Source organism: Delphinapterus leucas, chromosome 14, assembly GCF_059928025.1.
Source record: "Delphinapterus leucas isolate spDelLeu-1000000601 "Yukka" chromosome 14, BTC_Dleu_Yukka2, whole genome shotgun sequence".
NCBI lineage: Eukaryota > Metazoa > Chordata > Mammalia > Artiodactyla > Monodontidae > Delphinapterus > Delphinapterus leucas.
In genome coordinates, this window is record NC_143142.1 from 28,044,116 (window position 1) to 28,071,107 (window position 26,992).

The 26,992-nt window shown below is 42.0% G+C and overlaps 1 protein-coding gene across 6 annotated transcripts in view; it reads left to right on the top strand.

The window, feature by feature from the left end:
- Window positions 1–26,992, top strand: part of PTPN2 (protein tyrosine phosphatase non-receptor type 2) — a 77,315-nt gene that overhangs the window by 16,261 nt on the left and 34,062 nt on the right. For 5 of the 6 annotated variants that reach the window (XM_022551544.3, XM_089894884.1, XM_022551543.3 and 2 more), the window contains exons 2-3: window positions 10,071–10,161; window positions 25,711–25,811. In XM_022551544.3, the coding sequence (XP_022407252.1) occupies window positions 10,071–10,161; window positions 25,711–25,811 (192 nt within the window). Of the gene's footprint in view, window positions 1–10,070; window positions 10,162–25,710; window positions 25,812–26,992 lie in introns of those variants that run through there. The other variant, XM_089894886.1, reaches the window with a different exon arrangement.

Genomic DNA, 26,992 nt, shown 5'->3' on the forward strand with positions numbered 1-26,992 from the left:
CATTTCCCTAATGACTAAGAATGTTGAGCATCTTTTTCATGTGCTATTGACCATTTCTGAATCTTTGGAGAAATGACTATTCAAGTCCTTTGCCTTTTTTTGGTTTGTGTTTAATTAAGACTTTACTTTTCTAGAGTGGTTTCACATTCACAGCAGAATTGAGAGGCAGATTTCTTATATACCCCCTGACCCCACACCAGAGTGACACATTTGTTTCAACCCATGAACCTACACTGACAGATAATAATCACCAAAATCCGTAGTTTACATTAAGTTTCACTCTTGGTGTTGTATATTCAGTGGGTTTGGACTGATGTATTATATGATATGTATCCATCACTGTGGCATAATACAGAGTATTTTTACAAATCCTCTATGCTCCACCTTGTCATCCCTCCAACCCCTGACAACCACTGATCTTTTACTGTTTCAGTAGGTTTTTTTTTCCAGAATGTTATATAGTTGGAGTCATACAGTATGTAGCCTTTTCAGATTGGCTTCTTTAACTTAGTAATATGCATTTAAAGTTCTTCCATGTCTTTTCATGGCTTGATAGCTCATTTCTTTTTCACACTGATTAATATTCCATTGTCTGGATGTGTCACAATTTATGTATCCATTCAACCCTTGAAGGACACATTTGTTGCTTCCAAGTTTTGGCAATTGTGAATAAAGCTGATATAAACATCCATGTGTAGATTTTTATGTGGACATAAGTTTTCAGCTCCTTTGGGTAAACACCAAGGAGCATGATTGCTGGATTGTATGTGCAGTTTTGTAAGAAAGCACCAAACTGTCTTCCAGAATGGCTGAACCATTTTGTATTCCCACCAGCAGAGAATGAGAGTTACTGTTGCTCTACATCCTTGTTATCATTTGATGTCGTCAGTGTTTTAGATTTTGGCCATTCTAATAAGTGTCTTTGCCTGTCTTTTTTAAAAAAATATTTATTTCTTTGGCTGTGCCGGGTCTTAGTTGCAGCATGCGGGCTCTTAGTTGTGGCATGCGGATTCTGACCAGGGATTGAATCCAGGCCCCCTGCACTGGGAGCATGGAATCTTAACCACTGGACCACCAGGGAAGTCCCAAGTGTCTTTGCCTGTTTTTTAATTGTCCTTTTGTTGTTGGATTGTAGCAGTTCTTTAGATATCCTGGTTATTAATATCTTGTCAGATACACGGTATATAAATATTTTCTCCCAATCTGTGAGTTTTCTTTTCACTCTTTAGATAGTGTCATTTTATGCATGTAAGTCTTTAATTTGGATGAAGTCCAATTTATCTATTTTTCTTTTGTTGCCTGTGCTTTTGGTATCATAATTTAAGAAACCATTGCCAAATGCAAGATCATGAAGATTTTCAATCCGTATGTTTTCTTCTAAGAGTTTCTTACAGTTTTAGCTCTTACATTTAGGTCTTTGATCCATCTTTAGTTAATTTTTGTGTAAGGCGTATTGTAATAGTGCAACTTCATTATTTTGCATGTGGATGTCTCGTTTTCCCAACACCATTTGTTGATAAGACTGTCCTTTCCACATTGGATGGTCTTGGCCCCCTTGTTGAAAATCAGTTGACCCTAGATCTGAGGGTTTCTTTCTTTATTTTTTTAAAAAATATTTATTTATTTATTTGGTTGCACCTGGTCTTAGTTGTGGCAGGCGGGTTCCTTAGTTGTAGCTCATAGGCTCTTTAATTGTGGCGCACCGGTTCCTTTGTTGTGGCATGCAAACTCTTGGTTGCAGCATGCATGTGGGATCTGGTTTCCTGACCAGGGATCGAACCTGGGCCCCCTGTATTGGTAGCATGGAGTCTCAACCACTGCACCACCAGGGAAGTCCCTCTGAGGGTTTATTTCTGAACTCTGTTGTATTCCATCGATCTGTGTCTATCTTTATGCCATACCATATGCGTTTGATTACTCTAGCTCTGTAAGTTTTGTAATCGGGAAGTGTGATTCCTCCAACTTTGTTATTCTTTTTCAATATTGTTTGGCTTTTCAGGGTCCCTTGACTTTTCATATGAATTTTGGGATGAGTTTTTCCATTACTGTAAAATTGTCATTGGAATTTTGATAGGGATTACATTGAATCAGTATAACACTTTGGGTAGCTCTGTCATCTTAATATTAAGTCTTCCAATCCACAAACATGAGATACCTTTCTATTTATTTAGGTTGTCTTTAATTTCTTTCAGCCACGTTTTATAGTTTTTAGAGTACAAGTCTTTCACCTTTTTGGTTAAGTTTATTTTTAAGTATTCTTGATTCTATTGTAAATGGGATTGCTTTCTTAATCTCATTTTTTTTTGAATTGCTCATTGCTAGTGTATAGAAACACAACTGATTTTTGTGTGTTGATTTTGTGTTTTGCAACTTTGCTGAATTTATTAGCTGTAACAGTCGTTTTGTGGATTCTTTAGGGTTTTCTACACATGAGATCACTTCATTTGTAAATAGAAATAGTTTAACAACTTTCTTTCCAACTTGGATGCCTACTGGGTTTTTTTGGCCTGATTGCTCAGGTAGAACTTCCAGTACTATGTTGAATAGAAATGGTGAAAGTGGGAATCCTTGTCTTGTTCCTGATCAGTTAGTTTTTTTTCCTAAATAACTGCTTGCTTTTATCATACTGTTTGTAGAATAATCCATCTTTCCTTCCCCCTGCCCCTCCATTTGCAACACCATCTTCATAATTTGCAGAATCCCTGTATGTGTGTTGGGTGAGTGAAGCATGAACAAATGCCTGCATAATCTGATCTCTCTCCACCTGTTCATCCTCATGTCTTGCATTTCCGTCTCTCATGTACCACAAGTCTTGTGTTGCTTATATACTTCTTGCAAGACATCAGTTAATCATTCTTTCATTCATTTGTTACATACATTCACATCTTTCTGACTTTGCACAGCTCTTTTTCTGCTTGGACCCATCTTTCCCAGCTTGTTGACCTGACATCTGCTTGCTCATCCTTCAGGCCTGTTCATGCACTGTTATGCCCTCAGGCAAAAATAAATTCTCTTCCTGTGTTTACTTTAAATGTGAGCATGCTTTTCTTATGCCACTTATTAGACTGGCTCCTTGATAGTTCCAAGGAAAAGTCTGAGGTCTGATTTTAAAGAGAAAATTGTCAGAGACAGTTGTGCGAATAGTAGTAAAAATTGGCAGCAAGAAAAGTAATAGAAAATGATATAATTTTCTAGGTCTTTAATTCCATGCAGTAGAAGCTTTTTTGTTGTTCTTATTGATCACTGAAATGCCCAAAACACAGTAATAAGAAAAAATCCACATTATTATTTGACACTAGAGAAGGGTCCCACCCACATATTTGAGACTCAGAGGATTTTGATAGTAAACAGTATGAGCGTCCACAAAACCTTGGGTAAGGGCTGATCCTTTCTGTAAAGATGAACAAACAAATGCTAGACATATGAAAAACTCAGCACTTGAAGAAAATGAGACTGTATCATTTAGAGTATGCCAAATAGTATAAAAAAAGAGAGAAAAGTGGAATTCAGATTCCCAATATGACAAGTGCAGATTGTAAAAATAAAATAAGCTGAGAACAGGAAAGAGTTCTTGAAGTTATAGAATGTGACTGTTAAAAAATTCAGGACTCACTAGCAGAATAGATAGTGCACAATATCAAGTTAGCTTGGGAAAAAACCTTGCAGAATTTAGGAAAAAGGTATTTTAAATGAATAGTAAGAGAGCATTTAAAACACAAGAAGGGGGCTTCCCTGGTGGCACAGTGGTTGAGAGTCCACCTGCCGATGCAGGGGACATGGGTTCGTGCCCCGGTCTGGGAAGATCCCACATGCCGCAGAGCGGCTAGGCCCATGAGCCATGGCCGCTGAGCCTGTGCATCCGGAGCCTGTGCTCCACAACGGGAGAGGCCACAACAGTGAGAGGCCCACGTACCGCAAAAAAAAAAAACCAAAAAAACACAGGAAGGTCTCAAATCTGTGATCAGAGTTCCTGGAAGAGAGAGCAGAGGAGGCAGATGAAGCAATAACTGAAGTAGTAGTGGAAGAACATCTCTGAGCTGAGGAACACCTTGAGTCTCAAGGTCAGAGTCTCCACCAGGAATATATTTGAAAAGCATAAAAACCAGGATGCGTTCTGATGAGTTTTCTAAGTATTCAGGGTAAAGAAAAAGCAAGAGAAGTTATCTTTAGGGAAGAACAAGTCAGATTTGCATGAGTTCCTTTCCAGATCCTTAGGAAAAGGAGGTGTTGGGCAATCATAATATAGTCAGCTCACACATGTATGTAAATTTCAAATACAGCTGAGGAGCTGAATGAATTATTCTCCCAAATAGCAGCTCAGTTCCATTTATTGGTTTGTTAATGCCTTTGTTTATGTCATATATTACCATTCCAGGAGACTGTATGAGTTTATGTGACCACTGGCATGAGTGCCTTTCTTTTAAATGACTGTACAGTATTCATTTGGATGCACCATGATTTGTACAACCAGTCTTTTCTCTGACATTGAACATTTAGGTTATTTCTAGCCTTTCAGTGTCATAAATAACTCCATGAAAGACACTTGTGCATGAGTTAGCTACATTTTGGATCATTGCCACTAAGAAAGAAATAACTAGTGAGTCAATTATTCCTAGCTTTTTTGAGCAAAAATCATATAAAAATCAATAGGATTAAAATTTTTATTTTGGTTAAATTATTTTTTAAAACAAAGATCTTCCCCATTTAAATTTAGCTTTAATTAAAGGTGGGAGTGGGCACTAGATTAGAACAGTGGTTCTCAGCTGGGTGTTGGTGGGGTGTGTTGGTGGTAGATTTTGCTGTCCGAGGACATGTCAGAAGAGAATTTTGGTGGTCACATCTGGGAGAGGGGGTGCTACTGCCAATCTAACAAGTAGAGACCAGGCGCTGCCGTTAAACGTCCTGCCAGGCACAAGAGGGCCCGCAACAGGGTTAGTTATCTAGCCCAAATGTCAGCATTGCTGAGGTTGACAGGTTTTACTGCTAACAGAGACATCCTTTGTGTATTTAGGGCCAGTGTTTATGGGTTCTCTCTGCTATAGGAGGGGAACATTTCAGCATCAGAACATCAGTAGAGCCTTATTTTGCCGAATATGATAGACCTAGGGAATAGTTCAACCCTTGCCTTTCCCATCCCCATTTTGAGAAACACCTTGTATTTTATTGCTCACATAAAGTGCTTATAAAATTGTTTATTTTTGTGTCTTGGGTGGTCCTGAAAATGCCTCATCAGTGTCAGATCTAGTTATTGTTGAGATTTGGCTCTACTGTGTGTATTAGAGACCTGCATTTAGCTGCTTGGAAAGAAAATCAGGCAACAACAAACAGGGACTTCCATTTCTCGTGTGATGAGAATTCTGGAGATAGGAGTCCAGAGCTGTTACTGTGGCTCCATCAAGTCATAGATGACCCAGTCTACTCTATTTCTGCTTGGCCTTCCTCAGGATGTGCTTTTACCTTGGGGTCACCAGACAGCTCCTACCCTTTCTCACCCCTCGCCCCCCACATCAGAGCCTGTATTCAACTGAGCCAGCCCTTTTCATCAAAGCTCTCCTGCATCCCAACCTAGTGATTTCTGCTTATTCCCATTGATTGGCCAGAACTGTGTCCCATGACTATTCTTAGTTGTACAAGAGGCTGGGAAATACAGGCTCTTAGTTGGGCTCTTTGTAAGTCAGAAAATACATTCAGAAACCTTTAGTAAGAAAGAATCGATGTTGGAATAGGCAACTAGTACGTAGCTCTGGAGCTACTTTCTAAAGTACTGGGGTTCTTCCTAAATGCACTGAAATTAAAGAAAGGTAAAGGAGAACAAATAATAATGATAACATTAGAAATTTGAGAAAATAAACTCTGTAAGAATTCTCTCTTTTAAAAGAAAGTAACTGAGAAAATGTATCTGTTTTATGGTGTTGTAAATTAAGATCTTTTCCCTACCCCCAGTACTTGGGGCCCTGCCCTATTCTTTTTTTGCAATATCAGTAATGATTAGTTATATTGTACATTAAAAAAAAATGTTTTTTAGGCTAAAAACTGGAAACAGCAACCAACAGATGGACTTAACTGTGGAAAATGGGTGTATAAGCATAACAGGAGTACTGAAGAAGGGCTTGTTTAATGCCCTTTTAAAAATTGTTTTATATTTTAGTTGTAGGAGTTTTTTTAAAAAGTACATTCTGGATATTAATCCCTTATCAAATATATGATTTGCAACTGTTTTTTCACAATCTGTGTGTTGCAACAACTTTTTGATGTGATTTTAAAACTACTTATTAGGGCTTCCCTGGTGGCACAGTGGTTGAGAGTCCACCTGCCGATGCAGGGGATGCCGGTTCGTGCCCCGGTCCGGGAAGATCCCACATGCCGCGGAGCGGCTGGGCCCGTGAGCCATGGCCGCTGAGCCTGCGCGTCCGGAGCCTGTACTCCGCTGCAGGAGAGGCCACAGCAGTGAGAGGCCCGCGTACCGCAAAAAAAAAAAAAACAAAACCTACTTATTAGCATTAAGACTGATATTACACCTAGTATTTATTACTATTTTAGCTAGTTTATTTTTAAGTAGTATATAAACTAAAGAATATGTGAATGTATGGTTTAAATTTTAAATGGCACAAAAGGTTTCCAATAAAAAGCAGTTAGAATGACAGAAGGTTACTTTGGAAAGGAGAGAGGAGCAGGGTAGAGAAAAGCTGTGTCTGATGTACTTTATACCTTTTCTAAGAGAAGAAATTTGAAACAAATATGGCAAAAGTGGTAACATGTTTAATCTCACTGGTGGGAACATGGGGTGTCCTATTATCTATATTTTTTTGTTTGAAATATTTTATAATTAAAGCAAATTTTTAGTTATATAAATTTCTACCCTCCCCTAGATGTTCGGTCCCCCAGTCTTCTGCCCCACAAGTTACTAGTATTTTGACTCCTTCTAGAATTATTCATTGTGTTCTCAGGCATAGTTATGTTTGAGTGGATGGAGTTGGGAGCTACTCAACGTCTTTCATACCTTTTTCACAGTGTGTCCTTGAGACCAACCCACACAAGTGTTTGCAGCACTTGTGTCCCTTTCCTGGTTCCCTCCTGTCCCCCCCAGTTCCCCTCACCTCTGCTTTACTCCTGCAGGGCACTGAGGTTGCTGCTAGTTTTCCACTGTTACATACAGTGAACATCCTGGTACACACAGGTATATGGCTGTATGCGATATAAATTCCTGGAGGCAAAATTGGTGGCTCAAACTTATAACCTTATCAAATTGTTCTCACAGAAACATTACAGCAGTATGCGCTCTGCAGCAAAGTGTTGGAGCACTTCTTCACTCTCTTCACCTGCCTGATCTTAGAATTTCTTATTCTTGTCAATTATTTTCTCTGCATTTGATGCAGAAGATCTCTCAACATGCATGTTTTAGTATTGTTTTAAATTAATGTTTTTCTTTTATATCAATTATTAACTTGGAATATAAAATTACTTGAACTCTGTAGTGTTTTGACTCTGAAGTGTTTGAGATTATACAGATAAAAGCCAAGACCTGAATGTGTTTAACTTTACCTATAAAACTTATTATTTGACACTTAAAAACTTCTATAATTAACCAGTGGAAATGAAGCTTTATTTCTTTTTTCATCCAGTCACGGTAATTTGTTATGATATGCTTTCATGGAAAAGTATTTGAAGCTAAAAGGTAATATTTCTGTCCAACTTATTGTATGAGGCTAGTAGAGCTTTGATACTAAAACTGAATAAATTGTATGGGACAAGAAAATTAGAGGTCAGTTCAACTTAAAAATGTAGATGCATACATCTTAAAATAATGGTGGTACACCCAAACAATAGAATATCATTCAGCACTAAAAAGAAATGAGCTATCAAGCCATGAAAAGACATGGAGGAACCTTAAATGCATATCTAAATGAAAATCTGTTATTGTAATTCAATACATTACCAGATTAAAGGAGAAAAGTTAAATATCCATGAATGCAGGGTAAACATTGAGTAAAATTCAACACCCATTCATGGTGAAAGAAACATTTAGTAAACTAGAAGTTACTGAGGGGAACCTTCTTAACCTGAAAAGGGTATCCACCAGAAACCTAAAGCAAATATTACACTTAGTGGTTAAACCTTAGAAGCAGTTCTTTCAGAATCAGGGAAAAAATATTTCTATTTGACATTGAATAAGAGGTCCTAGCCAATGCAATTAGATAAGAAAAAGAAATAAGATGTATGAATGAGAAATACGAAGTATAAGGGAGACAGAATTATCACTGTTGGCTGGTATCGAGAGATTCAGAACCAGCTACCAAATGTTAGAGAGCTTAGCAAGATTGCTGGGTGTGAGAGTAGCATTAAAAAGTCAGTAGCAACAATTGTAACATGTGTATGTGTGTGTTTCTGTTCCTGTGTGTGTGGCAGATTGCATTTTCCAAAAGGACTGCACCAACATATGTTGAACCCCCATGCTCTTTGCACAAAGAGGCTGTGATTTCTTGTGCCGAGAGGTGGTCTCTGTTCCCTACTCTTGGGTATTAGAAGGCCCATTGGGTAAAAATATGAGCTAGAAAGTTACCTATCCTAGGGCTGTTGGGTGGTGGCAGGCAGGACGGTAGGAAAATTACCTGAATAACTTATTTATGCTTAATTTATAAAATTACCTGGTGCCTAACTTTTTTTTTAATGGGTTTATTTATTTATTTTATTTTATTTTTGGCTGAGTTGGCTCTTTGTTGCTGTGCGCGGGCTTTCTCTAGTTGCAGCGAACAGGGGCTACTCTTCACTGCGGTGCGCGGGCTTCTCATTGCGGCGGCTTCTCTTGTTGTGGAGCACGGGCTCTAGGCACGCAGGCTTCAGTAGTTGTAGCACGTGGGCTCAGTAGTTGTGGCTCGCGGGCTCTAGAGCGCAGGCTCAGTAGTTGTGGCACACAGGTTTCATTGCTCTGTGGCATGTGGGATCTTCCTGGACCAGGGCTTGAACCTGTGTCCCCTGCATTGGCAGATGGATTCTTAACCACTGCACCACCAGGGAAGTCTTGGTGCCTAACTTTTAAAATACTGTTTCTCCAGACATGGTAGTGTGAGCAAAAGCCCAAATTAATTTTTGCTGTTAATGCATACTCTTTGGGGGTTTTTTTGGTATGTTTCTGTTTTTATCTGAATTCTTAGAATAATGTTCCATTTGGGAGAAAAAGCTGGTCATGATGGATACAGCAAGTAGCTGAGTGCCTAGTGCAGGCATACTGGCACAGAAGTTCTTCTGTAGTGGAATACCAAGAACCATAAGGGTCCTAAAATGAGCATTTGTAGCTCTAGAAATAAAATTTGAGAATACCTGGGCTCAGAATAAAGTAACAGTTATATGGCATGAAGATAAAGAAATAGATTAAAATTTTAAGATAGAAGCTCTGAAATATAGGTAGATAATATTCAGAGAGTTTAGTTGGAAATTTGAGTATGATGTGGTAACCTTAGCTTCCTCCTTTGCATCAGCTGTCACATGAACTGTTAACGTTGCTGTAGGTGTTGAACATGGCAGGGCAGTGAACGTGTATGAGAGCAGAGCCTTCTGCTTGAAGGACCTTGGTTCAGTCCTGGGGTCTCACACTCACTAGATGTGGGACCTTTGGTAGATCATTTAACTCCTGAAAGCCTGTCACCCCTGACATACGAAATGGGGAAGATAATCTTTCCTACTGGTGTTATGAGAATTGAATGAGGTCACGTCGATGATGTGCTTTGCATAGTACTTGACCTATACTAAGTGCTCAGTGAAAGTTATTTATTTATTTGTTTATTTATTTGTTTTGCGGTACCGGGCCTCTCACTGCTGTGGCCTCTCCGCTGCGGAGCACAGGCTCCGGATGCGCAGGCTCGGTGGCCATGGCTCACAGGCCCAGCCACTCCGCGGCATGCGGGATCCTCCCGGACCAGGGCACGAACCTGTGTCCCCTGCATCGGCAGGCGGACTCTCAACCACTGCGCCACCAGGGAAGCCCGAAAGTTATTTTATACTGGCTGGGAAAGTATCTGTTTTGCTATATAAAATTTAAGAGAAATATTAAAATATATTTTTGTTATTTTAAGGAAATTCGCAGTGAGTCCCATGACTATCCTCATAGAGTGGCCAAGTTTCCAGAAAACAGAAATCGAAACAGATACAGAGATGTAAGCCCATGTAAGTACTTGTGGGGGGTGTGGGTGTGTGTGTCGTAGGAGGCGGGACATGGTGGAAAAGGTTGGGGTCGGGGTTGGTAAGTATGGTGATTTTTTTTTTTCATACTAATGTAATATATGTTCTTTAAAGAAAAATTTCAAGGCATAGAATAGTAGAAGGAAGGAAAATTGCCCATAATTATTTCCTCCTCCAACACATTAATTGATGTATTTCTTACCAGCCTTTTTTCTTACATATGATTTCTCTCTTTTCGAAATAATTGTAATCATATGTGTAGTCATATATATCTACTTCTTTTCATATTATTCCATAGCTTTTATAAGTATTACTTAAAATATTTATTGGTGTAATTTTTTTCCCCCGAATTACAAAAGTAGTGTGTATTCACTACTACTTGAAATGTGTAAAGGAAAAACTCTCATCATTTAAAAACAAGCAAATACTATTGGGTTTATATTCTTTTGGTATTTGTCTGTGTAAATGTGTATGTACATTCTTTTAAATTCAGCTGGAATCCTGCACGCACTGACCTGCAGCTTTTCTCCCGTGTGGTCGCATGTTGTAGACGTTTCCTGTCCTGAACACAGTCTTTTAGTGGCTTCCACAGTGGCTTTGGGCAGGTCAATCTTTATGTAACAGTTCCCTGTGGTTGGACTTAGATTCTGCCGTGCGTGTGCATGTATGTGCACGCGCAGGCGCACACACACACACACACACAGGGTTTTGTGAACAGTTGTAACACCAGGGCTTTAAAAATGTGTTCATCAAGTGATTTTATTTTTGTTCTGATCGATCCCACCTTCAGATATTGAATTAGGCTGCCTTACTGCTCAGAGGATTCGCATGTTTGGTTTCAGTGGGTGAGTGTAGGCATCCTCTTTAGGGCTGCTGGTGTGCTGTATTTGTGTTCGATGCCAGGTGCCTCCTCATGGGCCTCACGCTCCACCATCACCTCTCTTCTTCATAGCTTCAACCTCTTTCTAATAACTCTCTTCCCTTATTATTCAGATGTGCTCCAATCTCTTCCGACCTCAACCCCCATATCGTACTCCAGCTATCGCTTTGTCACCTACACAGACACAGGCATGTGCACGCACACACGCACACACACACACACACACACACACACATACACACAGAATCTTAGAAGCATGCACCACCCTGTCTCTCTCCACTCTCATCACCCACGCGTTCTTCAGCCGTGGTTCTACCCCAGCCTCCCCACTGAAACTTTTATTCTGAAGTACTGTGCGCTTTCTAGTTTTCTAATGCAATGAGGGACTTTCCATCGGTGTTTTTTCTTAGCCCTCTGTGACTTCCGACATTGTCAACCGTGCCTTCCTTCCCTAAGTCCATATTTTTCTTGATTTTGCTGTTACTTCTCTGGCTGATCACGCCTTTTCAGAACTTCTCTTCCTCAGTTGTCTTTGTCTTCAGGGCTCTGTCTCTGCCTCTGTCTCCCCCTCTTCTACTTGTGTGAATGGCCTCATTTTCTGTGAGTTCAGTTGCCATCTCTCTGCTTCTGACCCCAGATCTCATCTGCAGCCTACGTCTCTATTCTCGGCTACAGACCCACTTACGCACTTCTCTGTCTTGATGTGCTGTAGCCACCTCAGGCTCAAATTCCTTCCCCACAGTCCCTCAGTCCCAGCCCTAATCTGTTCTTTCTGCTTTATCCCCATGTTCATAAGGGCTACCACTAGCCGCACACTTGCTGCAGCTAGAAACTCAGACCTCTCTTCCCTCATTCAGCTCCCACATCTGGTTGGTGACTAAGTAATTATAATTCCATTTCCACAGTATATTTCAAATCTGTTCTCTGTTCATACTGGCTTGGTTCAGGCCTGGGTTATTACAGCAGCCTCTTAACTGGTCTCTATTCTGTTCCCACCTCCGTCCGACCCCCACACAGTATCCAGAGCAATCTTTGTGTGATGCAAGTCTGTCCTCCACTCCTGTCTTCAGTCGTGCTTCTCAGTTTTATGAAAAGTTAAAGTGCTTTAACGTTACCACACAAGGCCTTTTGTAGCCATTTTCCTACAAATTGTTTGTTTTGGTGACTCACTTGGCACCAACGTGCCCTGTTTTTAACAGTTTTCGAATGTCATTCCCGTTTGGAATAGGCTTCCTCTCTCTTTGACCGACTTCACTCAAAGTCCTCCTCCCCCAAATACCATCTAAACAACCACTTCCCAGGGGTGTTATCCTCACACAGGAGAGGAGGTCATGGAGCTGGTGACTCCCACTAAATCCAGGTGGACCTGGGAATAGGTATTTTTTCAAAGTTCCTGAGGTGATGCTGATATACCTTTCTTGATTGAGAGTCGTTAGATCATTTCTATACAGAGTCCTGTACAGTTGTTGGCTTGGTTCAGAAAACGTGTATTGAAAACCAGCTGCATGTCCGCCATTGTGCTGTGCCTGAGAGGACCGTGAGTCCACACGCCCTGCCTGCCAACAACATACGTGCAGTGTGGGGTGGGGTGTATGTGTGTGTACGTGCCTGCTGTGCTTTGTGTGTCAGGAGATGGCACAGTGCTGGTGGAGCCGAGAAGAGGCACTCAGCTCTGCTTAAGGAGTTAGGGGCGGCTTTTAAGATAATTTTTTTTTTTTTACTTTATTAAAATAGTCTATTTTAAACCAGCAGTTATTTTTCATATAAAGAATTTCTAAACATCCATACAGGAAATAAACATAGATAATACTGAGTGCAAAGCAGACAATGACATGTTTGCAAGCAATCAAAAGGAATTGTTTTTCGTTTGTTTGTTTTTAATTCAGAGTCACAGATCTTTCTAGATTTTGATTCATCAAGTCTGGAAATGTATTTTTAAACAAACTCCTTACGTGATTCTTATATGCCCAGCTTGAAACTACATTTGAAGGTATGAATATGAGGTACATATTCAAAGAGGGGTATTTTGTGGGGTGTTTTTTTTCCTCTAATATTTATTTATTTATTTATTTTGGCTGTGCCGGGTCTTAGTTGCCGCTCACGGGATCTTCGTTATGGTGTGTGGGCTTCTTAGCTGTGGCATGCATGCAGGATCTAGTTCCCTGACCAGGGATTGAACCCGGGCCCCCTGCATTGGGAGCTCAAGAGTCTTACCCTCTGGATAGCCAGGCAGGTCCCAAAGAGGGGTATTTTGAAATAGAAAGAATTTTAAGAAGTCTACAGTCTTTGTATAATTGCCAGGCAGGTCCCAAAGAGGGGTATTTTGAAATAGAAAGAATTTTAAGAAGTCTACAGTCTTTGTATAATTGCCATGACTGAAAAGATGCCTTATTTGTCTCACTTAACCATGAGGTAATTGTAGAAGAGATTGGCCAGAAGGTGGTTGGTTGAGAAAAGAAAGGTTGTAGTCATCACTTTGAGAATTGTATTTGTACTGTTAGAGACAGCTGCCAGAGTTTGAAATATTCCTTACTATATTTGCTTTGCATGTAGAAATCCCAGTTTACTATTTGATCTAAAAGGAGGTGAAAGAGTAGTTTTTTGTTTTGTTTTGTTTTTGTGGTAAAAACACATACCATAAATTACCCTTTTAACAGTTTTTAGGTGTCCATCACGGTGTTGTTGGCTGTATGCACAATTGTTGTATGACAGCTCTTGTCATCTTGTGTGACTGAAACCCTACCCCCTCCCCTAGCCCCTGGCAGTCACCATTCTCCTTCCTCTTTCTCAGAGTCTGATCACTTCGGGTGCCTCATAGAAATGGAATCATATAGTGTTTCTTTTGTGATTGGCTTATTTCACATAGCATAATGCCCTCAAGGTTCATCCATCAGCGTTTAAAGTAACACATGGACTTCTGATTCCAGTAATGTGGCAGGTTAGATAGTCCATAGTTTCTTACTGCCACAAAACAAGAAGATTCTCAATAAACACACTTTTTAAATAAATTGCTAGGTGGGGAGGAAGTAAGGAAGACATGCAGGCTTTCTGTGCTCCCCACCTCCTAAAAAAAGATCTCAGCAAATGGCAGAGCTACTCTGAATACACATGGCAGTATCAGCTGTGACATTTGTATTCACCTAATAAAATAGTCTCAAGGTGTATAAGGCAAAAATAAATAGAATTACAGAAATAAATTGACAATTCTATATTCACAGGCTTTTTTTCATTTATTTAGTTAATTTATTTTTATTTTTGGCTGTGTTGTGTCTTCGTTGCTGTGCGTGGGCTTTCTCTAGATGCAGCGAGCGGGGGCTGCTCTTCGTTGCAGTGTGCAGGCTTCTTAATGCGGTGGCTTCTCTTGTTGCGGAGCAGAGGCTCTAGGCGCGCGGGCTTCAGTAGTTGTGGTGCGTGGGCTCAGTAGTTGTGACTCGTGGACTCTAGAGCGCAGGTTCAGTAGTTGGGGCGCACAGGCTTAGTTTCTCCGCGGCATGTGGGATCTTCCTGGACCAGGGCTCGAACCTGAGTCCCCTACATTGGCAGGCGGTTTCTTAACCACTGGGCCACCAGGGAAGCCCGTTCACAGACTTCTTAAGGCAAAATATTAGTAAAGAAGTAGAAGATTTGGACCACACAGTTAAGATTTATTTAATAAGAAAAATATATAAGATGTTATATATAGAACCTATTCTCCAACAATTAGAGAATTCACATTCTTCTAGGACTTACATGGAATATTTGTAATTGACTAGGCTGTGGAAGTAACTCTTAAAACAGTTTAAGAATTACTGTCTTACAGGCCATGTTCTTTGACCGTAATGCAATTAAATTATAGATTATTAATAAAAATATAAAAATTCCTATAAATTTGGAGGTTTAAAGATTTCTAAATGATTCATGGGTCAAGAAGAAATCATAATGGAAACTTAAAAGTGAACAATAGGTAAAATTCTACTTATCAGAACTTGCATAAAGCAGCAAAAAGAGTACTGCAAAAAAATACGCTGTCTTAAATGTTTGTATTAAAACAAAAGGCTGAAAATTAAAGTGCTAAGTGTCTAACCCAATTTAGAGTAAAAGTAACAGAATAAAACCGCCCCCCCCAAAAAAGCAGAAAGGAAATAATACAAAAATAAAAGAAGAATAGAAATCAAAGGACCAGACAAAACCAAATTATTAGTTCCTTGATAAGACTAATAAACTGGCATGATTGAGCAAGAAAAATAAAACAAACATAGAAACCAGAGAGACAGGGACTTCCCTGGTGGTCCAGTGGCTAAGACTCCATGCTCCCAATGCAGGGGGCCCGGGTTCAATCCCTGGTCAGAGAACTAGATCCCGCATGCCTCAACTAAAAAGATTCCACATGCCTCAACTAAAAAATCCCACATTCCGCAACAAAGATCCTGCATGCCACAACTAAGACCCAGCGCAGCTAAATAAATAAATAAACAAACACATACATACATACATACAGTAAATATTTAAAAACAAAACAGAAACCCCAGAAATACAGAGACAGGTGCATATAAACAGCATTAGGAGAAAAAAGGGAAACATCAATACAGATGTAAAAGGAATTAAAAAGCTAGAGTACTGCAAACAATTATGGCAATAAATGTGATCAGTTAGAAGAAATGGAACAGACTCTTGGAAAAATAGAATTTACCAACACAGATTAAAGCAGAAGTAGAGTCTAAGTAGACCTGTGACAGCTAAATAAATTAAATTAATTAAAAAGTTTCCACTAAGAAAACACTGGGACTAGATGCTTTAACAGGTGTGTCTTTTTAAAATAAATTTATTTATTTATTTTATTTATTTTTGACTGCGTTGGGTCTTTGTTGCTGCGCGGTGCTTTCTGTAAGTTGCGTTGCGGCAAGCGGGGGCTGCTGTCCATTGCGGTGCATGGGCTTCTCATTGCAGTGGCTTCTCTTGTTGCAGAGCACAGGCTCTTAGGCGCTCAGGCTTCAGTAGTTGTGGTCCACGGGCTTAGTTGCTCCGCAGCGTGTGGGATCTTCCTGGACCAGGGCTCGAACCCGTGTCCCCTGCACTGGCAGGCGGATTCTTAACCACTGCACCATCAGGGAAGTCCCAACAGGTGTGTCTTAATAATAATAAAAACTCTCCCCGAGAACAGAAAAAGAGAATACTCCTCAATTCCTTTTGTGAGGCTATTAGATAATTTGGATGTCCAAACCAGAAAAGTTTAGTGAGAGGAATAAAAGTTACAGGCGTATCTACGTCATGAATGTAGATGTAAAAATCCTAAAGAAAGGTTAGAAAACTGAATACAGTAGTGTCTGTATTAAGTTTATTTTAGCAATGTAAGGGTGGCTTAGAATTAGACAGTCTTATAAATGTAATTAACCTTAGTAACAAGGCAAAGGAGAAAAAGCCATATGAATATCTCGATAGATGCAAAAAGATTATTTAAAGTCAGTTCTTGCTCCTGATTAAAAACAAATAACGTATTAAACTAGAAACAGAAGGAAACTTCTGTAACTAACATGAGAGGACACCTACAGTCACATCACTCTTAATGATAATGTGTTACAAACATTCTTAAAACTCGAGGAGAAGGCAAGGGTGCCCACAAGTACCACTTCCCTTGACATTGTACTTTGGGTCCCAGACACTACAGTAAGAGAAGAATAAGAAACGAAGGCATAAGGATTGGAAACTGCTGCTGTCTAACTAACCCCCTCAGACCCTAACAGTCACTCGCCATGTCTGGAATCAGGAGGCTGACTGGACGCAGGCGGGTCTTGCTCACCATCTCCCAGGCAGCATGGCTCAGGTGGTGGCCGGGCTGGGTCGCCTGGACCCTCACCCAGTGGTAAACCGTCAGTTGCAACACCTGCACATGGCATCTCCACGTGACCTGGAATTCCTCACTGGTAGCCCCTGAGTTGCAGGAGTGAGCATCCTTGGAGTCTAGCCGGGAGCTGCACTGCCTGTGTCACCTCTCCTTTGAAGTCACACATCACCTGCACCACATTCTGTTCATTAGGGCGAGGTACCATGTCATCCGGGTTCAAGAGGGGAGAGTTGTCACAAAGAACTGTGGGCATGTTTCAAAACCACTACAGTTATGAATTATGTGGTTTTTTTCTTCATAGATAATCCAGAAAATTCACAGACAAGTAATTAATAAACATTTTGATAGTCTCAGAATTACAAGACAATAGACTTTCAATTTATGAAAACAGATTTTTATACATGACAAGAATGTGTTTGTCATCTTTCTTGCTAAGCACACTTAGATAAAAACTATTGTATAATAGTAATCAGAATAAGTATAGATATAACTTAAATGTTATGGTAACTGTTCTGTAAATATTTGCTAACACTCTTCCTCATCACATCTAAAGTTTAAAAATAAAGAGTGGGACTTCCTAGTGTCTGCCAGTGCAGGGGACATGGGTTCGAGCCCTGGTTCAGGAAGATCCCACATGCCACAGAGCAGCTAAGTTCATGTGCCACAACTACTGAGCCCGTGTGCCACAACTACTGGAGCCTGAGTGCCACAACTCCTGGACCCCATGTGCCTAGAGCCCGTGCTCCGCAACAAGAGAAGCCACTGCAATGAGAAGCCCATGCACTGCAAGGAAGAATAGCCTCCGCTCACCGCAACTAGAGAAGGTCCTCGCATAGCAATGAAGACCCAACGCAGCCGTAAATAAATAAATAAACTGATTAATTAATTAATTAAAATTTTTAAAATCATTAAAAAAATAAAAATAAAGACTAAATGCACTTATTCTCAAAATCCATTGTGTAGACAGCTCTTTTACTTAAAAGTTTTCTCATTAACTGTTAGGATTTTGACCTTTGGTTCTATCTCCGTTTTTAGTTTTTGGTGAAGAGTTCTTAACATGATATCAAAAGCACAATCCATAAAAGAAAAAATATCAACAAATTGGACTAAACCAAAATTTAAAACTTTTGCTTTGTGAAAGACCCCGTTAGTAGGATGGAGAGACGAGGACAGAGTGGGAGAAAATATTTATAAACCACAAAGAACTCATATCTAGAATATATACAGAACTTTGAATATACAGCAGTAAAAATCCCAAACAGTCCAGTTCAGAAATGGGCAGAAGATGATGAACGTAGATGGCACATAAGCACACGAAAAACATCACTAACCATTAGGGAAAAGCAAATTAAAACCATGGTGGTGAGTGATTGTGACACACATACTAGAGGAGTTGAAATGACAGGGCTGCAGACTCCAAGGACGTGGAGAAGCTGGATCTCCTATGCAGCGGGGAGGACGGAGGACGGTGGATGGTGCGGCCGATCTGGAACGTGGTGTGGCAGCTTCTTGATTACCTTATATGACGCAGCCGCTGCACTACTGGACATTTATCTCCGAGAATTGCGATCTTATGTCCACACAGAAATGTGAACATGGGTGTTCAGAGCAGCTTTGTTTGTAAGAGCTCCAAATTGGAAACGATCCAAGTGTCCATCAGTGGGTAAGTGGTCAACACACCGTGATTCTTTTGTTCCTGCCGTGGGAAGCTCCCCATGCCCTGCAGCAGCTTGGGTGGGCCCCAGAGGACTCCCACTGAGCAGAGTCCAGTCTCAAGGTTACCTCCTGCGTGATTCCATTTATACAGCGTTCTGGGAATGGTGCCGCCGTTACGGGAGAGGGCAGATGACTGGGTCAGGACGGGGTCGGGGAAGAGAGACTCTGAAGGGGGCACAGAGGAGCTTGTGGTGGCGGGTGCATGAGTTTGCACACGCGATAAAGCCGCTCCACACGAGTGATGCCTGCAAAAGAGGAGACGGGGATCAGGTCTGAGGGTTATTCCAGTGTCTTTCCAGGTTTCTGGATTTCACGGCCTTCCTGAATCGGGACCTGGGTAGGGCACTGTGCGAGGCGGGGGTGGGATGTGGTGAACTTGTCAGGGTCCCTGGCCATGCCGACGGCTGAGGCCTGGGCGCTGAGCGGGCTGGAGCCTCGTCACGGCAGGCCCCACCTGTAGCCACCGCGTCACGTGGACAGCTCTGGTGTTGGAGCTGCGCCGGGGCTGCAGGGAGAGCCCTTAAGTCAGTGAGGAAGCCGGGCACATCCTCCAGGACCATCCATTGTACTCAGAACGGGCATTGGGGGAAGGAGTGGTTGATATATTAAAATACAGATACATAGCAAAGTAGAATTTTTAAGTTTCTGTAAATTTTTAAGATAAAATAGGACTTTTTGAGGAGTTCTGTACTTGACACGTTTAGGGTATAAATGAGGGTCAGTCAGTAGAAATAGTGGAGAAGGACGAGTGTAGTCTGGCTGTTTCCTCTTAACGGATGAGAAAGAAGCCCAGGAGACCAGTGCTGGGTTTCGGGTCCTGGGCCCGCACCTCCGGGGGCCGCCCTGCTCCGTGCAGGTCACAGCGGCTTCTTCGGCCATGGGGGCCAATGGAGCCAGAGCAGACCCCGGGGCCACACCCACGCCCCTTCGCCTCCCTCACTGTTCTCTCTCATCTGGCCACATGATTCCAGTTGCCTCTACTAAAAAGTCCTGAAGCTTTCTGAGCTCTTGTTTTTTGCTGAATTACTTTACTCCTCAAGTCAGTTGTAGTTTCATCTCCTGTTGACGTTTAGAGTGTTTTAATAGTGACATGTCATTCTAAAAAAATTCTACCACAGCTTAACAGTTTGAATATGAACATTTTCTGGAATTCATTGTATAAACAATGCTTGACCACTTGCTAGCCTAAATTGTTATGACACCGTGCTGGTAGGTGCTACGAGAAAACGGAAGTAGAAGCCTCTATTCTCTGATAGTTGGATTTAGGAGTTGAGACTAATGAATCAGTACAGGATCTCTCAACTCTGAACCTAAGTTTCAGGCGCTTCTCTTCCCTTTGTTCACGGGGCTTGTGCCGCAGTCGCCATCCCCAGACGTGAGGCACGTACCCATCACAAAGCCTTCACTCTTCTCTGTGCGTGGCACACTCTTGACCCAAATATTCATGTGGCTGACCTCCTCTAAGTCTTTGCTTCAGTGTCACTGTCACAGTGAGGCCCAACCTGACCACCTGTTTAGAATTGCAACCTGCCCCCCTTCCCAGCACAGCTGCCCTTTACTCTGCTCTTTTTTTCCCATAGGGTTTATTACTGTATAACATGTAATAAAAATACTTAATTATTTTGCTTATTGCTGTCTCCCTTTGCGAGAAGGTAAGCTCCCCAGGAGTGTGGATGGGTTCCAGGGGCCTGGGTTTGTGGATGAAAGGGAAATACCACCATTCGTCCCCCAACCCCCTCTCCCTTCCTTTCTCCTAGAAGGAGAGATCTGAGCTTCAAGGAAAGTGGTGAGCTGCTCACTGACTGTGTGAGACCAAAGCGTTTTGTGTCTTGTTTTTTAATTAATTAATTTATTTATTTATTTTTGGCTGCATTGGGTCTTCATTGCTGCAAGTGGGCTTTCTCTAGTTGGCGGCGAGCAGGGGCTACTCTTTGTTGTGGTGCATGGGCTTCTCATTGTGGTGGCTTCTCGTATTGCAGAGTACAGGCTCTAGGTGCACGGCCTTCAGTAGTTGTGGCTCGTGGGCTCTAGAGCACGGGCTCAGTAGTTGTGGCTCGCGGGCTCAGTAGTTGTGGCTCGCGGGCTCTAGTGCACAGGCTCAGTAGTTGTGGTGCACCGGCTTAGTTGCTCCACGGCATGTGGGATCTTTCCGGACCAGGGCTCAAACCTGTGTCCCCTGCATTGGCTGGCAGATTCTTAACCACTGCGCCACCAGGGAAGTCCCATGTCTTGTTTTATAGATGTTGTCGAAGAGGAAAGGTGTCCGTGTTCAAGCGACAGTGGTGACTTTTACCCGTTTTGTAAGGACACCTCCCAGTCTTTCCATCTCAGAGACTCTGGGGTGGGTTCAAGGTGCCCTTTTCAGTTTGGGGATGTGTGGAGGCAGAATTTAACCAGTTAACACTGTCCTGTCAAGTTTAGGAACTTGGAATCATGATGGATTCAGAGAGGTGGATATGTGCAGGCAGCTGGCCCCTCGTTTGGAGGAGGCTGAGCCCGCTTGTGTGCTCCACACAGCATTGTTGGTGGCCGGTCCATGCGGCTGTGCCACGGGCCCCGATGGATGGGACCGCCCGAGTGTCAGGCCGTCCTCGTTCCAGCCTGTCCTCTGTCCGCTGTTTGTTCTTTCCTTGAAGCTCAGGTGCTCGTGCGGAGTTGCCAGAGCCTCTCCTCCTCCTGGTCCTTCTAGGCAGCCCCTGTGCTCCTCTTCCTGCTGCTCCTCTTGCTGGAAGCCCCCTCCCCTCCTCTTACCCTGGCCTGCTCCCACCATACTCAGCGTAGCATGGTACGGCACTAGGACTTATTTCCTGATAGGATTTTTTTTCTTTTAAAAAGCTTGAAACAAATAATGTCTTATCTCTCTGTCCTGGTTGCCTGGTTCCTGGCATGTATGTGTTGACCAGGTGTGGAAGGTGGTCAGTTTAAAGAGCACATCGTCTGGTGGGCGGGATGTGCAGGAGGGGGGCTTCCATCAGAGAAGGGAAGTCCTGGGCCAGGCCTTCAAGAGGTGAGGTGTGTGTGCAGAGATGGAGGCGGAAGTCATCCCTGAGGCAAAGAGCAGGGTGGGCGGCGATGCCGGGGAGGATCTGGGGCGTCTCTGGGCCTCTGCTGCTGCTTCTCTAGGGTGCAATCGAGGCTGATGACTTGACTGGCCCGAGTGTCAGCAAAACGTGCACAACACGACTCAGGGTATGAGGGGTGAGGGTGGAGAGCAGCGAGCACCTGACACGTCCCAGGAGTGAAAAGTCCTGCACAGCCGTTGTGGTTGGTTATGTCGTCAGAAAAGGAACCGTTCAGCTCGTATGGTTTTACTTTGCTGAGGAGACAGCTGAGATGCTGACCCTCTGCACGATGGCTTGTTTCTTCTCCACTAACATGGCCATGTCAATGCTGACGGGGTTTTAGCCCTAGCTTTGCTTTTGGCTCATTGCTTGATTTATGAGAGAAAATTCATGTTGTGTCTCCAGTATCTACTTGTAGAATTAAAGAGAGTTGACACATCTGTCAGATGCTTACATTCTTGGCTGGGAAGCGCCACATGGTGTGGAAATCAGTGCCGAACGCTTACTGTCCCCCATTGAGAATGGAGCCTGAAGCAGGAAGTCTGTTAAAGCTGTGCTGATAGTCAGTCTTCTGCCCAGTTTCTGTTCATTGTTCTTGATCTCTGCCTCGGCATAAATGTGAGCCCTTCCTGTTTGACCTGGAAGACTTTCCATAAGGAGATGTCTTTACAATAATGAAAAAACGTGAAACTGGGGGGGTGGGGGGTGGGGGGGGGGAAAAGCTCACTGTGACAGTATTGAAAGAGGAAGCTAATCTGTGTTGTCAGCTCAGGCCACAGCTAGAGTCAGTCATTTCTTGACAGATGAAGCCATTTCTCAGAAAACAGGCTGTTTGCGGGTGGGAGGTGCGGGGACTCATGGTTGGAAGTTTGCCTAATCCAGCTCATTGCCACAGTCCATGGGGTGTGCATTTCTTCCCTCACCCCGATGATGCCACTGTGGAGAAAAGTATGCATTCTTGATCGTCCTGCTGGTGGTGTTATTAGATGTTGAGAAATCAGATTTCCTGTGAGGTGTGGTTTGGTTGCTTTTGTGGCCTCTCCTGCAATACAGTTTGAATCATCTTCATTTTCTCCCTTTGCTGCATCCTTTAAAAGATAAGGAAGAGGGGGATAACCATACACTTAGAATGATGATAAAGTGCTGATGGCCCCGATGTTGTGGGACTCTGACCTGGTAGTCTCATTTCAGAGATTCTTAGGCAGGATCAACTCTTTGGGGAGAGGAGAAAGCTTGTAACTTCCTGGGTTTTTTTCTAACTCAGAAGTCAGAAGTTTGGTTTGGAGTGAACTGTTCACAGGTTTGGGGCTGACCAGTCGTGACGGGCAGGGAGAGGAGACACTTGACCTCAAGTGTTAAGGGGACCCATGTCACCCTCACAGATATTTCAGACCAGACAGTAAGTGGTTCTTCATCGGAAAAGAGGCTTTGTCTCTCTTTGTTATCATTGCCAGAGAATATAAATCATTAAGTCACAATTACTCATAAAAAGGCTTTGATAGTTTCACTTCCTGAAATGTTTATACTTACCTTGGTAGATAGTGTTAAAGTGATATGTTTTATTTAACACAAGAAACTCTTACGTTTTTTACTCTACACAGATTCTCTTCTGAATCAAAAAGTTACATGCTTTGCATTTTTTATTAATCTTCTTAATGGAACAGAAGAATTAAAATGATGTTAGATGTAGCTGCAAGTTGAAAAATATCAGTCCTGAGGAGAAAACATAGGTTCAGCCAACACTTGTAGCCAGTTCTAAATAGCTAGACTTTTCCCAAGGATTACCTTCCTTTTGGGGGGTGCCTTTCAGGTAACGCCCTGCTCCCCTACTGGTCAGCACTCGGGCTCCAGGGAACGGATCTGGGGGTGTGTGATTCATGTTTTTAATGAGCTGGAGTGACACCAGGTATAGATGTTAACACTGGAGAGAAAATAACAGTGAACCCAGTTCAAAGTCCTGAAGGCAGGGTATCAGATACCCTTAAAACACCCCTGAGGTCTTTCTCCAGGCTTATGGAAGGGTCTGGATGACTTGCCGGATAACTGAATTCCCAGCGCCCTGTAGGGGAACCTTCCCAGTGCCTATGGATTCTTGCTTCTTTTGCCAAATTGCTTTTTTCACTTGTGCAATAGATATGATTAGTCTCCGGGGTTTCCGTTCTTTCTGTGATTACAGCATGAGGAAATACGTTCCTTTGGTATTATATGTTGGCGGAACTTGAATTTTAGGGATTGTGTAGCGTTCTAAAAGCATGCATTATTCTTCTGATAAGTGTTATCTAGGAGGTGTATGGTCTTTATTTTGTTAATTATGTAGCTGACTTCTTTACTCTCTCACATAACAGTTAAAGAGTGATCAAACTGTTAAAAAAAAAATGACTGTTAAAAAAAAAAGTGACTGTTGACATCATCTTTCCGAGAACACTAGTATAAGTGATTTACTATAACAAGACCTTCGCTTTTCCTGTTTGTACATGACGTGTAATATTTACAGAGGTCTTGGGTTCAATCCAGCAGAAACATCTCACATAAATTGATGTGTGGAACTAAAGCCATTTAACATTTTCTTTCACATGGAGGTAATGTGAACAGTTTTTTTATTTTAAAAGTGGGAGAGAGAATGGTTGTTTGGTATTGCCTTGAGGGGAGCAGTTTACAATAGAACGTTTTCTCTAGTTAGACATCAAACATGCATGTAGGTTATAATTTAGTCATATGTCTCTGCCTGTCATATATTTAGAATTCTGAGTTAACACTAGTTCTGTTATTATACGTGTGCTTCCTCTCGCAGTGTCTTGTTTCTCTTCTCTTCCCTCCAAAATGATATAGGTAAAGTTTTGTGCTCCACGTATTTAAATTAGCATCAATTCTAAATCTGTGAGATTTTCACTTTAAAAAACTAGTATATCTAAAATGTTATAACACAGTCTAAGTAATGAAGTATCTTTAGTTGTCTTTTAAAGAATTGGAATATTCCAAGTGTGTTAAATATAGTTTAGCACTTGATCTAATTATATAATTAAGTGCTAAAAATTATTTATATATAGTTGAATGCACATCTGTTGAATGAAGAAAATGAAATGTAGTTATTGTGGGGATCTGGTCTTATTTATTTGAGGCCATTGTTGTTTTTTGTTGTTTTTTTTTTTTGCGGTACGCTGGCCTCTCACTGTTGTGGCCTCTCCCGTTGCGGAGCACAGGCTCTGGACGCGCAGGCTCAGCGGCCATGGCTTACGGGCCTAGCCGCTCTGCGGCATGTGGGATCTTCCTGGACTGGGGCACGAACCCACGTCCTGTGCATCGTCAGGCGGACTCTCAACCACTGTGCCGCCAGGGAAGCCCAAGGCCATTGTTTTTTGTAGGTAGACTTATTAGTTCTTAGGCATCAAGAAGCTTAACCATCCTTTTACTTTTAGGAAGATAGATGCTTTATTTCTTTTACTATGTTTTACTCTTTGGTCAATTTTTCTAGTTAAACAACAGCTAAGCTACCACTAACAGAAGCACTTCCTTCTAACACACAGTAACAAACAAAAGGATTTCATCTTTGTACTTTCTTTTAAAAAAAGTGAGTAATTTGGGGGACTTCCCTGGGGGTCCAGTGGTAAAGATCCGCTTTACAATGCAGGGCACGCAGGTTCGATCCCTGGTCAAGCAACTAAGATCCTACATGCTGCGAGGCAACTAAGCCCATGCACCACAACTACTGAGCTCGCGTGCGTCAACTAGAGAGCCTGTGTGCCGCAAACTACAGAGCCCATGTACCCTGGAGCCTGCGTGCCACAACTAGAGAGAAGCCCGTGCACTGCAATGAAAGATCCTGCATGCCTCAACAAAGATCCTGCGTGCCGCAACTAAGACCTGATGCAGCCAAAAATAATAATCTTTTTAAAAAATAGTAAAAAGGGGAGTAATTTGGGATTTGACTCTACTGGGTGCCAATTTATTTTTCTTTGTCTCTTCTATCATTTTATAAATATCCAGAAAATTAATATTAAAATAAAAAAGAAATGCAAGTGTGAAATGACGGTATGATTTGTCATGCTCTGTTTCAGATGATCACAGTCGTGTTAAACTGCAAAATGCTGAAAATGATTATATTAATGCCAGCTTAGTTGACATAGAAGAGGCGCAGAGGAGTTACATCTTAACACAGGCAAGTGGTGTGATGTGCAGCCGATGCCTGACCGCCATTCTTGTGATTGGTCTTCTTTAAAACACCAGCAAGAAGTGTGTCCTGACTTCTTTTGGAGATGAAATGCTATTTCAGTTTTTTCTGTTGTTATGTAATGAATGGTGTTATAATGTTTTGCAGCTGTGTATATTTCAGATAAAAGTAATCTTCAGTGTTACACGTTCTCTGAAAGAAAGCTGTTCATGAAATTTGGCTAGGCCGGTTCTCTTCTGGCCAGTTGTTCTCCTTGCTTTATATTGAATATTTGGTACAAAGCCTTGGTTTGTTGATGCTTTGTTACCTTCTGCTTCTCTTTACATCACTTGAATCAGAACGAGAGGCCCTTTGAAAGCTCTTCTCTGCCCCGCCCTGGCGTGTATTTTCAGAGTGTGGACAGGCCTTGGATGTCAGGGCAGGTGAGGGTGTGAGCCAGGTGCCCAGACAACCAACAGGGCGGCCCAAGAGCCTGCTGCCCCTTTGGCCCCCTGCCCGATTGCATCTCAGCACACCGGCCACACCCATGTTCCAGCAGCACTTTTCTTCCACTCTGAGATAGCAGAAATGATTTTGGTTTATCCACACCAGCTACCCTTTGTTTATCAAATAATAGATTTAATTAACAGTGCTCTCATTTCCCTCAGTTAATGAATTTTAAATATTCAAAAGATAAGCTGTATTATTCAGTATCTTGCAGTCACCTGTAATGGAGCATAATCTGAAAAAATATATGTATGTAACTGAATCACTTTGCTGTACACGTGTAACTAACACAGTATTGTAAATCAGCTATACTTAAATTTTTAAAAAGATAAGCTGTATATTTATAATGTTTGAGATTTTTAAAGAACCCATTTCAGATCAGAATAACCTGTTACTGAAAGTGAAAACCGTTGAAAATGGTAAGAAGATATTCAAATTAATGTAACTATGAACTGTTAGACTATCTCTAATTCACAGGAAACAAGAATTAATTACTCTTTTTTTTTTGGGGGGGGTACGTGGGCCTCTCACTGTTGTGGCCTCTCCCATTGCGGAGCACAGGCTCCAGACGCGCAGGCTCAGCGGCCATGGCTCACGGGCCCAGCCGCTCCGCGGCATGTGGGATCCTCCCAGACCAGTGCACGAACCCGTGTCCCCTGCATCGGCAGGCAGACTCTCAACCA